Here is a 15,167-nt window from a genome sequence, read left to right as displayed (position 1 = left end):
TGTGAAGTGCTTTGCAATCTTAAAGTGCCATATAAATACTAGCTATGATGATGATGATGGTGATGGTGATGCCCTAAAGTGCCAGATTCAGTGGTCTGTCATATTCTGTCCTTCAGTAATAAGTATGTGTTGAGGATTTGTTCTCTGTTTGGTACTGAGTTGGTTTTGAGCTAGTATAGATAAACTCCTGTCTACAACCCTAATAGCCAACCTGGGATTGATGATTTTTTTTTTGGGGTACAGAACATCAAAATGTCACTTAGTTTGCTTTTTAGGGTGCTTATTTTCCCTTTGTTCCATGGCTCTTCTGCCTTGATTCCTCCCCTTCTCCTGCCCCACAATTTTCTTTTTGTGAGAGATACAAACTGGCTCATGGTGATTATAGTCTTTCTCTCTGCAGCTGATTGATATCACAGGCAAGAACCAGGATGAATGTGTGATTGCTTTGCATGACTGCAATGGAGATGTCAATAGAGCTATCAATGTGCTGCTGGAGGGGAACCCGGATACGGTAGGGTGCTTAGCTTATAATATTGTGTATTATGGGGTGCCATTGGGAGATAATGATCCCTGAATAATACCAAATGGGAGTTGCATACTTTCAATAAAGCATTAACATCACAGATAGTAGGGAACTTTCTTGGAAGTTTGTTTGCAGCAGATTACAGCCATATTAAAAGGCGGCAAAAGATTCATAGGGGTGTTTGGGGGTGTGTGTGTGTGTGTCTCTCTCTCTCTCTCTCTCTCTGTCTCGTGTGTGTCCCTTATTTTAACCAGTTAGCCCTCCTTTAAGGAGGTAACGCTGATAGGTAAACAGATAAAATGTGTTTCTTCTGCTTCACTTAGTACAAATTGTAATTTATTCTAGGCAAGTGACTATTTTCAAGGCTGTATTTGAATTGTAAGAGGCAGCATTTGATACTCTTAGTTATTAATTGTGAGATTGGATTGGTCATTTTCATTGCTAAAGAGTGAAAGTCACAATCCATGCCCCATTCTTAACTCAGTACATTCCCATCAACACAGACTGAGGATCACACAGTGCTATTTCATCTTTTGAATATATTTCTAATAAAGAAAGAGGGACAATAAGTTTTGTAGCTTTTCTGACCTTATCTTGGTAATGAGGAAAGGAGGGATATTTAGCATGGAATAAGAAATTCCCTTAATTTTTGTTGATCAAAAGACTTATAAAAACAAAAATAGGTGGTGTAGATAGGCCCCTCCTTGCTTTTTTTTTCCTACTTAAAGTGTTTGTGAACAGTGATTAATTTTGAAGAAGTTCGAATTTCAAAGCCATGAGTTTATGACATTTTTATGAAGATGAAGGTCTTTGGCTTGAGGTATCAGACATGAATTATGGTATGTTTTTTAACCCATGCCATCTTTTTCATACATCTGTCTTAACACTTCTAACCTTCCACAATCATTCAGGGGAAGACTGAAGCTGGGGAATTAGACCATAGGTTCATCAGCCCTTCATGAAATCATTGGAAAACAAGATAATTTTGCAGTGATTTTGAATTTGGTTGGGTAGTTGAGATCCAAACAGATCAACAGTGATATTGAGGAAGTTGTTGCAGTCCTTTATTTTGTAGAACCTATGTGTAGATGTCAGCAGCAATGACACTGCCTTCAGGTAAAGAGGGAGGTGATACTTCCCTTATGGTCTTCTCTGTTCTTCCCCTTGCTCTCCCCCCAAGGTTTTAGGATTAGCAGACAATTCAGTGGTCATTGACTACTGCTTTTTCACTTGAATCTGATTTCTGGTGTTCTAAAGGTTGTTGTAACAATGAGGCTATTTAATCATGGGCAATTACTGTTGCATTGAAGTTACTCTGAACATAAAATGACTCACTTATTGTAATGTGCTGTCCTGGGAGGTAACTGGGATTGGAAGATGAGATGACACTTAGGAACTATGGATGGAACATTTGTTCTTGAAAGGACTGTTTCTATTTTAATGGTCTTGTTTGATAATTGTTGAGGATCAGGGCCATTGTTGTTTGATTCAATGGAATAACTAGGGAGCTATCTCTTAACTATCTTGGTTTATGAAATGGAACCTTTACCTGCCCAGCAATTTTAAAATATCTGTGACTGATTTTGAGTATGTGGTATTTTACTATGTGAACTAGGTTGTGTTGCATTTGAGGTTTTTAATATCTCTAAGAAGTTTACTTTCTCTGAGGTGTATATTTACAAAATCTTTTAGCTGATTTTCTTAGCTGTAAGTCTTTTCTTCAAATCTAAATTTCATTCTTTGAGAAAATTCCTTTGACTATAACCTAGAGGCTGAATTAGTGTCCTTAGCTGAGGAAAAAGAAAAGTAAATTAACTGTTTATACCTTTGGCCCTAGCAATTCCATGGTTGGGCATTTACCTGAAAAAAATTAAAGATAGAACCGAGATCCAATGTATCCCAAAATATTCAGGTTTTTTTTTTTTTAATTTAGCAAAGAACTGGGTACAGTAGGTATCCATTGGTTGGGGAAATTGCCAAATAAACTGCAGTAAATGAATATAATAGAAAATTATTGTGTGGAAAGGAGTGACAATTATGAGTAATTGAGAGAAACTTGGGAAGATTTGTGTGAAATAAGCAGAACCAGAGGAATATATATGGTTTCTACAACCATGTAAATGTTGAACTCCAGAGGTCATTTAAGTAGTTAAAAAACTAATAATAGGCCTATAGAATAAATAATGAAATATATTTCCCTCTCCTCTTGAGAGATAGGTTCTACGAAGGTAGACTATTACGTGTGTTGTCAGGCACAGTCTCTGAATCAGGAGTTTTTGCTTCAATTTTTCTTTATAAGGAAAAATTCAATAACAACCAGTAAGAAAGGGAAGTATTTCTAGAAATGACTAATGAGAACAAAAGGCATCAATAAAACTTATTTTAAAAATTGAAATAAGTGGTATAAGAAAAACAAAACAAACATTTTCAAGTTAAGCTTTTAGTTCACTTTTTGTTTTAGTTGGCTAGAACAGGGTATGTGATCTTTTAGAGAGGTCACTCGCTCAAAGACAATTGATGCTCAGTTCAAAATAAACAGGGTCTTTTGGTTGATCACCCAAGCTTCTTAGATGGACATATCTTGAAAATGGTCTTAGCTGATTAAGAACTATAGATGCTTACCCTATAGGAAGAACTATACTTAAGGATTTTTGTCTTGTAACTTGCCATTTTTCCAGCTTTGTTTATGGCTTTCATCTGGTACATGGTATATGGGGGAATACCTAGAACTGGCAATTGAGAAAAGAAGATGGTAAGATGCTTAGCCTTCTTGGGCATGGTCTACGATGTCTATGAACAGTCTGTGCCTTGCAGACTAGTAACTTCTATCTTCTCTCCACCTCCCCTCCTTTTTTTAAAAGCATTCCTGGGAAATGGTTGGGAAAAAGAAGGGAGTCTCGGGACAGAAGGATGGCGGACAGATGGAATCCAATGAGGAAGGCAAAGAGAATCGAGACCGAGATAGGGATTATAGCAGGCGACGTGGTGGACCACCAAGGCGGGGAAGAGGCGCCAGTCGTGGACGAGAGTGTATGCATGTGGATTTATCAAAACCTACTGAGTTATCAAGGCAGCATGGCATAGTGGATAGAGTGCTGGACTTGGAGTCAGGAAAACCTGAGTTCAGTACCTGCCTCTTATATTTAGTAGCCATGGAACAATGAGCAAGTCAAGTAACCTCTTTGAACCTTGTTTTTCCCATCTGTAAAATGGAGAGAATACCTACCTATAGGACCAATCTCATTAGGTTGTGAGGATCAAATAAGTTAATGTATGTAAAATGCTTTTCTAACCTTAATAATGTCAATTACTATTAAGATGTTTAGTCTTTGGGAACATAGCAGTGTCCTTCCAGGGGAGGGTTCGAGTCTTAAACCACTCCTCCTTTCTCCTAATCACCTTCCCTTTTATGAAGATTTTAGTCTCCCTTGCATAAATTCTTTTCTATCTGTGCTGCCAGATTCTCCTGTAACCATCCTGTAATCACCTGTAGGAATGAATTAACCCAAAGCTTTTCTGTCAGTGGGATTGGAGACGAGTTTTTGTTTATAGCCAGTGTAAATGTGTAACCTACCTACCTTTACCCAAATACCCTAGAAATTAAGATTGTTTTCATCGTGTAGTTAGCCCTCTCTTGCACTGAATATGTCCTGTTGACCCTGTTGTAATTACTTGTTTATGCATCTTTATATTTTAGTTCGAGGTCAGGAAAATGGACTGGATGGTGCTAAGACTGGAGGCCCATCTGGAAGAGGCACAGAAAGAGGCCGAAGGGGCCGTGGACGGGGCAGAGGTGAGCATCTTGCTAGGTTGGGGGCAAGAAATTTATTTTGCAGAGGTTTTTTTTTTTTTTTTAAATGGAGATTGTCTTATTTAATTCTTTTTCAAAAGACACAAGATGAGAACTTCTTGCATTTATTTTTGAAGTTCTTTGCAAGAACTGAGGATTGTTGGGTTGGGGGAAGGATACAGTCAAAGAAGTTTTTTGTTGTGGTTATTGATGCACTTAAATGAGTACCTAATAGATTAGACAAGAGAGAAGATCTTTGTCATTAGTAATGACTGACTCATATTAACTGGTCCTCTTTATAAAACTGTAGAGAGAGTATTTTATTAAACTATCCGCTTAGCATCTGTTATTCCAAGGCTGCCTCAGTAGGTTGTATGGTATGAGTATATGTTTTAAAACTTTTTCTCATTTTATTTCTAGGTGGCTCTGGTAGGAGGGGAGGACGGTTTTCTGCCCAAGGCATGGGGTAAGTTTCATTGACTAGGAGTTTAGAAAATAAATTATCCCTATTTTCTTTCCTTTTAGGTGTTACCATAATGATTAAGACACTATAGTGTCTCAAAGCAATTAAATACACACTGTCCCTTTCTAGATTAGACTAGTAATTGAAGAAATCCCAAAATAGGACCAAAAGATACTCCTTCCTTGTTACACCCCAATTCCCACAAACGGCATTCCTGAGATGACCAAGAGGAAGGGCATGCGACTGCTATTTCTTTGCTTAAAAAAGTGGTTGCTGCTTAGATTGTCCATTGTCATCCTTCTTGGCAGCTTCAGTTGAATGCAGATGTTTGCTGCTTCCCTGAAATTCCATAGGAGTTTAGCGATGGATAGTGATATACTAGTTTAAATAGGCAGTAAGTGTGAAGTTGAAGCTTTACTGTGAAATATTGCATGGGCCAGTGAGAAAACAACAGATAGCAAGTGGATTTTGTAAAGCGGGGCCATTTTATGTAGGAATTGGGGACAGTAGGGTCTAGAAGTCTGTCTTCATTATGGTGCTATTTGGTGGGAGTTCTTAATAGACTGGAGAATCTTTTAAGTCTTGTCCCCTCTGTTTTAGAACCTTTAACCCAGCTGATTATGCAGAACCAACCAACACCGAGGAAAACTATGGCAACAGTAGTGGCAATACGTGGAACAATACTGGCAGTTTTGAGCCAGATGATGGGACGAGTGAGTTAACCTTCTTTACACATTCTCTTATCTCCTTGGGAATCTGGAGCACTATTCTTTTTGGGTTATGGAGAGAGATAGAAAAAAATATTTTGAGATAAGTGATAGAATTGGTTCTAGAATTCACCATTTAGAGTTCTAAAATGCATTAAGAGTATTTATTAGCACATCTCTGTTCTTTGAGAAAAGTGAAGGGCATTTTTAAACTACTGTCTACTGAAGAGGAGAGTGCCCTAATCCAAAGCTCTACTGCCAGTTTGCTTTCTAGCACCAAGGGAAAAAAACTCTTCATTCCCTTCTCTATCAGGGAGTCTGATAGAGATAGTCAGGCAAGGAAGAGATCCTTAGCACTCCTAGTTTTCTTCAGATACTCTTGGGTAGTGGAGCATTATGGGGCTTTACCCAGGGTACTTGTATGTTTTCCTGAGCCAGCTTTGGTACCTACCTGCAGAGTGGATGTGTGTATAAAAGCAGATGCTAAGTTTGTGTGGCGCTAATAAGACGTGTTTTTGTTTAGTTTTTCAGGGTGTGTGTGTGTGTGTATGTGTGTATGTTGTTTTAAATATAATCTGTTCTCCCTGAGTTCCTTCCACTTTTGAAGATATCATCCTTTGCCTGGTTGAGAAGGAAACCCTGCTGTTAATCATTTTTCTAGTCATGAGGGATGTTTGGATTCTAGCGCCTTGAAAGACTACAAATTTATTACTATCTCCTTTAGATCTAGATGGAGTTAATCTCTAGAATTTTGAGGGCTTCTTGGCACAAACTAAAGTTCTTATCCAAAAGACATTCCCTTAATTTTTCCCTGGTGTTTCCATGTACTCAGCTGCGATCTCCTGAGTCCACTTTGCCACATTAAATGGAGGCTGAAGTTGTTATTGGTCAGGTAGATAATCTAGAATTCCCCTTATGTGTAAGCATTCTGCCATCAAATGGCTTTTTCCTATTTTAACTCCACCTTGTGGAAGAGACAACTCTTGAGTGTTGTCAACTCTTCATTATTCTGGGTCCTTTGGGAGGTAGAGGTGGCTGGTCTGGGTCAAGTTAATGTTTTTGATCCCTAGTTTGATATTTAGCCTATTGGTCTTAATCTGTCTTGATTGACAGAGCAAAGGGCAGGCTTATAGGAATTTTCTTTCACTTAGAAAGAGGAATCGAATTCAGGATTCCAGTCTTAGATTGTATACAATAAATTTGCCTTCAAGAAACTGACAAGAAACTTCAAGAAACTGAATTTTTTTGATGGGGGCAGGCAGGGCAATTGGAGTTAAGTGACTTGCCCAAGGTCACACAGCTAGTAAGTGTGTCAAGTGTCTGAGACTGGATTTGAACTCAGGTTCTCCTGACTCCAGGGCCGGTGCTCTACTCACTGCGCCACCTAGCTGCCCCAGGACTATTTTTCTATCTGTTAAAGTGGGAAAGTGGGCGTACTGACTTGGGAGTCTAGAGTTTGGGATCTGTGATTTGCGACTGAATGAAATTGTGTGCAGTGTGCCATTCATCATCCTGTTAGTATTAAAGCTCCAGGTATAGGTTCATGCATTTCCATCATTGTTAATTCATGATATGAACATACTCTCATGCATGATCCATTTTTGTGTTTCCATAAAAGCAACTTCCAGCATCCTTTCTTAATTTAAAATTAGGGGAAAAAAATTACCCCCAAATATCCACAGGTACAGTGGGAGTTGTGTACTGGGGGCAAACGTTCTCATTCATAAGCAAAATTTCACTGGTTGTTTTTTCTTTTCTTTTCTTTTTTGTTTCAGGACTTGATTTCATGGGGGTTGAGGGGTCAAATTATCCCCGAAAATTTGAGACTGCTCCTGGTATGATACATCCAGGCGCCTAACTGCCCCGGATATTATTTTTATAGCTTTTTATAAACTGAAATATCTGTGGATATGTCACTCTCATTTCTTGCTGTTTCCGTCTGTCTATATCTCAGAAGTTTTTTTCATTTAGTGAATATTTGATGTTTGCTTTCTGTGTTTTCTGTTGATGGGAAGGAAACCATAATTCTTTGTCATCAAAAAGCGTTTCAACTCCCACTGTTCCTTAGTCTTCTCCACACAGTTCTATTCTAAACCCACCCTTAGCTATGACCTTGTCATATGAAGCATTATCAGTCAGGTTCCTATATTCTTACCTCCCCACCAAAGTCACCAGGATATTTTCAGCCAGCTAGTCTCCTTTTGGCTTGACACAGGTTGGAATAGAAATTTGTAGGAGAAGGAAGAGGAGGAAGGAATGAGGAAATTGTATTTCCAGAGGGAGAATAGAACATAGTTTACTTCTTGAATAGATGAGAGTTGGACCTCTGCTCAGATTGAAGAATTGTCTGGTGTCCTGTTGGAGAGTTTTTTGATGATGTTTAAAAAAAAAATCATTGTGCTAAACATATCTTCCCTGTTGGAAGTAACAAATTTTTTAGTGTTGTTGAATTTGAGTTGGAAGTTGCAAGTGTCACATGAATGCTTTCTTTCACTAAAATATATGTGAGTCTTCAGGGTTTATTTCTCTCTTGGTTCCATCAAGAATCTTTCTCTTTCATGAGAAATCTGACTCTGTTGTGTTAGGGAGGTGCTCTGAGAATTGACCTTGGAGAGAGTGAGGGAGTTCTTTTTCCTTCTCTTACCAGTCAGGTACCATATAATTCTTTAATTGCCGAAGAAGGTCTTAGAGTAGAGCAGAATTCACCTAATTTTTTTTTAACACCCCTCACCCCATCCCCAAATCTTCTGAGAATAGATTGAAGTAGAAGATGATAGAGATACAGAATTGGAGATGAGGAATATAGAATGCACCTTCTTGTATTTTAGTCTTTTCTTCCATAGACCCCATTATCCCAAACTGTAGTAGACTAGTTTATTAAAATTAGACAAGGATAAGTGTGAGTCTTAGGGAGGCACCAGTATGTGAAGTGGAGTCAGAGATTCCCAGGTTGAACTGAGAAAAATAATCAGAACCAACGAATAAAGTCTTCTTGCTGTATACCTGTTTTCCTTCTCTCTGATTCTCTTCCCCACTCAATAGAAAAACCTGTTCTGATTAAAGGAGTTTGAGGTTGTGTCCTTTATTTCTGACTTTGGTGTTACATACCTTTCCAGAGTGTGGCTTTTGAGAAGGATCAGATCTTTTATTTTTAGTATTTAGTTGAGCCAGTCTTGGATATGTCCTTACTTTCAAATTAAGTAAATGGCAGGTAATCATTGCTCACTTTTCTATAGGGATTTAAAGTTAACAAAGCTTTTTTCTTCATAACAACACTGTGAAGGAGAATAGTCTAAAGTAATATCCCCATTTTACAGATGAGGAAACTGAAACCTCAGCAAGGTCTTGTGACCATGGTGTCATAGTAAGTTTTGGAACTAGGATATAAACTCAGGTCTCTTCTCGCTCCCAAGTCCAGCACATACAATACATACATACAATACCCTACCTTCTACTTCACTGCTCTAGATTTAGATACCCGTCCTTCCTTCACTGCTTTGTCATCAACCATCATCAAAACCATTTTTTACTGAGTCCATCTGTTCTGTTAAGTCAGTGTTACCTTCTCTCTTCAGATCACCCGGTTAAGTAGGCTTAGTTGCATGCTCTTGTTTATGTTGCCTTTTACCATCCTACTATATGACCTGGTAATTTCCACCAAGCCAGAAGGCTGAGTGCTATAAAGGATGTTGCCCTGTGGGAGGTGGGGTGGATAGTTTTTTGTGGCTGCTGCTGAATTGATTGTAGAAGGCAATGATGATGAGTATGAAGCCATAAGCCCAGTAAAATCTTATATTCAGAGATGCTACTTTGGGAGGGTCTGGTCCATAATTTTGTACTTGGGAGTCTTTTCTGACCATTAGATGCCCATCATTTTTTGCCTACAAAACATTTTAGAATTGTTTCTGAAGTATGTCTCACCTCATAGTGTTTTAAGTCTCTTCTCAATTCTTTGCTTTGTTCCTAGGTGCATGGAGGACTGCGACAGAGGAATGGGGTACGGAAGATTGGAATGAAGATGTAAGTACTCCCAAAAGTCCTCTTAAACCGAATGCTCAGGGATAGTAGTTGACCAGGCCTTCAGTTCTTACCATTGATGGTCTAAATCAGGTTTTAGCAACCTATGGACAACTGTGAGATGTTGACTCGTGACCATTTCAGGTGGCATGTGAAGATATCCCCAGGGATAAGTAAAATTCAAAGAAACCACATTTGGGGAGGCGGGTGGGGCTGTGTGGGGAGAGCTACACAGATAATAGGTTCTATCACATTACTATACCTTGAAACTGTGTGTGTGTGTGTGTGTGTGTGTGTGTGCGTGCGTGCATGCATGCATAGCTATGGCAGCTTACTATAAGACTTACTGCCAGGAAAGTGACAAGCCCTGGGGATTATGTGGGAATGGAACTCTGGTGGTATTAAGTTATGTAACAACTGCGGAGACCCAGTATAACCAACACTCCTATGCCATGACCTCATGAAGTCATACTTTAATTCCATAGTTACTTTAAGCACTTAACTTCTTGTATAGCTCCATAACAGGCTATGTATGAGATGCAAAGGAAATAGAAGGATGGATGTTAATGAATCCTTATTGATCTTATGGTCTCTTTCATGTTGTGTTTAATGTTGCTAGACCCCATTAGCATACCCCTTCCCCACTTGCAATTACATATAAAAGATCTCTAGGATCGCTTAGGTAAATGCTACCTGAGTTGAAATAACTACATCTCTGCTCTGAACTGAAACTTTCTTGCTTTGAACCTCAGTGTTGATTTATAAGAACGAGTCCCTGTTTTGCTGGTAGCTTTGCTTATGTTCCTATTCTTTGTGACGTCTTCACTGTGGATGACTTAATGGCCAAGAAAATTGCAACGTCAAATACCTTCCTTAGTATTTGTTGCCAGGCCTGAAGTATTTTCTCCAAGGTATATTGAAGATCAGACAGTGCCTGTCACCTGAGCAGACCGGCTTGAACATTTAAGTAAATTCTCCCATGTCTTCCAGAAACTCGGAATATTTGGTTCAATCACATTGAAAAAGTGATATCTACCCCTTTGATTAAATTTGATTGAATCTACTATTTCTAAGAGAAATTTCCATAATGAAAAAAGCCAAATCCTTCAATTATAGACACTTTTGTTCTTTTACTTGTTTGGCTTTACAGAGGGGTCAAGGAGGGTTCAGTGTGGTACCATGATAAGAGTGCTGGGTTTGGAGTCAAAAGGACCTGAGTTTGAATCCCAGTTTTGCTGCTTACCATCTGTGTGGCTTCACTTCTCACTTTATTTCTCAGTCCCAGTTTCATCTTCTATTGGATTAGATGCCTCTCTGTCCCCTCCTTGAAACTAAATCTATGATCCTGTGAACCTTTGATCATTTATTCTGTTGGGTTCTCCAACTTCACATTTATTGTGAATAAAATCAAAGCGTGTGTATATATATGTGGAAGAGGCATATCTGTCTAATCCATTCTCCCTAATTCCTGACCAAAGTACTTCATATCTATTGAAGAAATAAGTCGTTTGGTTTATCAAGGGTCTAGACACCACATGCTTCTTATTCAAGGCTAAATTATCCTTTCCCTGTATCTCATTGAATATGTCCTACTTGGGACTGGTAATGACTCATTCCTTTCTCTCTGTTCCAGCTTTCTGAGACCAAGATCTTCACTGCCTCTAATGTGTCTTCGGTGCCTCTGCCTGCAGAAAATGTGACAATCACTGCTGGTCAGAGGTAAGAAAATTGCATAATAAACTTTGTCTTAGTATGTCTGAGGTGACTATGGGGGTGAATTTTGAATAAGCCTCTATTTTTTCCTATACTTTTAAGATTCTCTAATAAGCAGTTTTAAGTGATTGTTACATTAGTGCTATAATCCAAAGCATTAGCTTTTGTTAAGATGTAAATCCTAGCCTTAGATCCACCGCAATTCTCTGATAAATATATCTCTTTGGTGTCTTCCTTACATAACTATCCATCTCCAGTTCTCTCTGCCTTGGTACAGGCTAATTGCAAGGAAAGTTCTCCTTCCTCACATACACCTTTTGGAATCCATAATTCTCTTTAAAGCTTAACTCATTCATTAATCTTTTACACATGGCATTTCCTAATTTTCCCATGTGTTAGTGATTCTGATTTTCTTTGGAAATTAAGTGCTGCTTTTAATCCAGTTTAACTTTCAGTATTCCTGGCATTAAGTAAGGCCTACCATAAACTTGATTTCTTGCAAAGTAAATACAATTTACTGGGATTCAAGTGAAGGTTTTCCCATCCACTTCTGAATTCTGAAAATTCAGTAGACTGTCCACTTACTTTACAATGCTGATTTTGGTCTGGTTAGTCGTCTAGGATTTAGGCCCTTTGGGTATTGAATGACAACTGTTATTCCCTATTCTCCAGAATAGACAAGGTCAAACCATCAGACCCCGAGGTTGGTTTTGGAGTGGCACTTCTGTTCAGTGTTTCTCATTGTTTCTTGAACTGACCCTATCAGCTGTTGAATTTGGTGTTCTATTCTTCCGTTTGTAATGGCTGTCCAGAGATGATGACAAATATGGGATGTTAGTGATGATGTTATCAGAAATGGCTTTTGAAGTGGTATAAAACTTAATTTTTGAAAGAATCTCTCTTAAGATGCTTTGTATTAAATGCATGTTTTAGCTTTTTATATGTTGTTAATGAGCTGTATTCAAAAAAAAGACTTTCAAATTTCAAACTTTTGGGTGAAGTTCTCAAAATTTAGCAAATTCATCCCTAATTATCAAGTTATCTTATCAATCCAAGACTTAAGGTACTAAATTATCAAATTTATGCTAAAACAAAGCTTTAGAAAACCTTAGTATTTATTATACCTGGCAAATCAGCAGTATTTTTTCAAACTGCCACTTGGATACAGTTATTTATAATTTATATTATATTAGTATTTACTTAGCATGCTAGTTGCTTAGGGCTATCTCTGTTATTGGATTCCGTGTAGAAGAAGATAAACTTCAGGTCTTGTCATCTGATTTGCCTTTCAGTACTTGTGATGCTATAACTGAATCAAGGTTATTATGGGATGCTTAGAAGTTTGTACTTCAAATGATATTCTTCTCTTTGCTAGGATCGACCTTGCTGTGTTACTAGGGAAGACACCTTCTTCAATGGAGAATGAATCAACCAATCTGGATCCATCTCAGGCTCCTTCACTGGCCCAGCCTCTGGTATTCAGTAACTCAAAGCAGAGCACCATATCACAGCCTGCATCAGGAAGCACCTTCTCCCATCACAGCATGGTAAGTAGGGGAAACCCTTTACCCATTCATGTCCCATCCCCTTCAAGAAGTAGTCAGAAGCTAAGAAGTTTCTAGTGGCTATTTTTCTACAACTCAGTTATAGAAATGGAGTAGAATTAGCTATAGGTAAAAAGTTGGTCTCTGGTCAAATAGGGTCCTGTATTTTTATTTTTTGGAGGGGGGAAGGCAGGGCAATTGGGGTTAAGTGACTTGCCCAAGGTCACACAGCTAGTAAGTGTGTCAAGTGTCTTGAGGTCAGATTTGAACTCAGGTCCTCCTGACTCCAGGGCCAGTGCTTTACTATCTGTGCCACCTAGCTGCCCCTAGGGTCCTGTATTAAGTTTGAAAGAGTTAACACAGTATTAGATATTTCAAGGAGAAAGAGGTTGCTTCAAATCAAACTGTGAACAACTTTTTTTCTGTTTTATGAGGTTGACAAAATTATGATGTTTGATAGGCAATCTTTCTTTTTTCATGATGGAAGCAGAAATTGCATTGTTTTCCATAAACCAAACCCTTTCACTTATAGCACTGTGTACCACATGACTTGGTTCAAAAATCCAAGGTAGTTAAATTGAGCCAAAGTATGAGACTTTGTGCTAGATAGAGACTGAAGCAGGTACTGTTCTTGTTAAGTTCATTGAATCTCGAGACAAATGATTCTGGAAGTCTGGGCGAAGAAGATTAAGAATTAGAGAATCTTCATGCTGAAAGGTACCTGGGAGGTAAGTTTAATGACTTGCCCAAGGTCACAAAGCTAGTTAAGAGTCAGAGGTAGGGCTAGAGTCCAATTCTTCTGACTCCTGTTTTTCAGAATGGGGGTAGACTGGTGCAAGAAGATATTTAGGAGGGAGAAGATGGTATCCTGGACTATGGTTGAGTGTCTCGTTTAAAATCAAATAAACTTGTCCCTCTTAGTCTTGTTCCCACACACTAAATCTTAGTATAATGAAGCCTCGGGCTTACTAGAGCTGTGAAATGCAGTTGGAGCCTGAACCCTCCTGCATCTGGAATCAAGACTGTTTTACATTCTGATCCTAAAGGGTTTAGATTTCTTGTTGTCAAAGATACGATACTAGAGAAATACCTAATGGTATTAACCTATGATACTTCTCATTGCTACAGCCTCAACTTCACACCTGCCGTGGTGCATGTTTTGTATCAGGTTAAGGATCTTTTGTTTGATTGCCTCCCTTGTTCAGGTTATGAAATGTTTCTGCATATTACTTCATGCTGCATAGCCTCCTAGAGAGAAGAACCATAAGTTTAATTCATAATTGGATTATCAACTCCCTGAGGTCAACATGTGGTATAGTATGAGGGTTGGATCTGGAGTCTGAAGATCTAAGTTGAAATCCTGGCTTTGCATCTAACTATTTGTTTGACCTGGGGCAGCTTCCTTCAGTTCTCTAGACCTAATTTTCCTATTTGTAAAATGAGGGGGTTGAACTAGATCCATTCCAGCTCAAAATCTCTGATTTTATCTATTATTATTTTATTTCCACCAGGACCTTATATAGTAAGGGGCTCAAATATTGATTGAATTAAATTAATTTCTTATAAATTGTATTTCAGTATTAGCTTACCATTTTAGAATTGTAGTATTTTCACTTAATTACGATATGGCATGTTGGGTAACGAAATATTATAAAGCATTTGTCTAGTACGGGGGGGAACCTGTTGCCTTGAGGCTGCAGGTTCCCCAGTGCTGGTCTAGTACCCTGTACTGGATGAGTTCTTTATAATTTCATTAGAGATACGAACTTGTCTCCTGTAATCCTATAACTTTGACTAGAATTCCTATAATTTATTTTCTTGCTATTCTTGGTAGAGATAGAGATTGAGGTAGAATAAGAGAAATTGTACCTGAGCTGCAGTCTGATAAATTCTAGGTGCGAGGAAGACTGCTGGCATTATTATGTGGTGAATAAGTGCTAAAGGAAGATTGGAATAAATTTCCTTCTTTAGAGATCTTCTAGAACAAATGAGACAACTTGATTGATCTGGAATGGGTTGGAGGCAGCTTTATCAGTAGACTAGTTCTTTCATCCCCAGATTGGTGACATGGCAACAATAAACTCTGAAGTGTAAGCTTGGACAGCTGATAGGACTTGGACTCAGTCATCTATTCTGTTTTTAAAACTCAGATAGGGCATAAACCTGATAATCTGCTACTGAAGCCATAAGATTTGACTTATCCAGTGTAGCGTTTGTGAAAGCCTTCTGGCTTCATCCCTTTACCTCATCTACTTATGGGCAGAGAGGAGAAACTCCCAAGATGTCCTTTGGCTTCTTGTGGAAAAGCTAGTAGTGGAAATGAGTCTTGCATTATTGGCTAAAATGACATTTTGGGTTATCTATATTTCAGTTATTTGTGGTTTTCTTGTCCTTCATTGTCATGGATAAT

The 15,167-nt window shown here is 38.5% G+C and overlaps 1 protein-coding gene across 25 annotated transcripts in view; it reads left to right on the top strand.

The window, feature by feature from the left end:
* UBAP2L (ubiquitin associated protein 2 like) overlaps window positions 1-15,167 on the top strand; it is a 44,570-nt gene that overhangs the window by 6,681 nt on the left and 22,722 nt on the right. For 14 of the 25 annotated variants that reach the window (XM_036753481.1, XM_036753486.1, XM_036753487.1 and 11 more), the window contains exons 4-12: window positions 401-511; window positions 3,385-3,553; window positions 4,221-4,316; window positions 4,734-4,779; window positions 5,377-5,489; window positions 7,259-7,318; window positions 9,451-9,503; window positions 11,134-11,219; window positions 12,589-12,760. In XM_036753481.1, coding sequence (XP_036609376.1) covers window positions 401-511; window positions 3,385-3,553; window positions 4,221-4,316; window positions 4,734-4,779; window positions 5,377-5,489; window positions 7,259-7,318; window positions 9,451-9,503; window positions 11,134-11,219; window positions 12,589-12,760 — 906 coding nt within the window. The remainder of the gene's footprint in view (window positions 1-400; window positions 512-3,384; window positions 3,554-4,220; window positions 4,317-4,733; window positions 4,780-5,376; window positions 5,490-7,258; window positions 7,319-9,450; window positions 9,504-11,133; window positions 11,220-12,588; window positions 12,761-15,167) is intronic. The other 11 variants (XM_036753494.1, XM_036753492.1, XM_036753493.1 and 8 more) reach the window with 1 other exon arrangement.

The sequence above is a fragment of the Trichosurus vulpecula genome, chromosome 4, assembly GCF_011100635.1.
Source record: "Trichosurus vulpecula isolate mTriVul1 chromosome 4, mTriVul1.pri, whole genome shotgun sequence".
NCBI classification, from domain to species: Eukaryota; Metazoa; Chordata; class Mammalia; order Diprotodontia; family Phalangeridae; genus Trichosurus; species Trichosurus vulpecula.
This window is presented reverse-complemented; position numbering and strand designations above follow the sequence as displayed.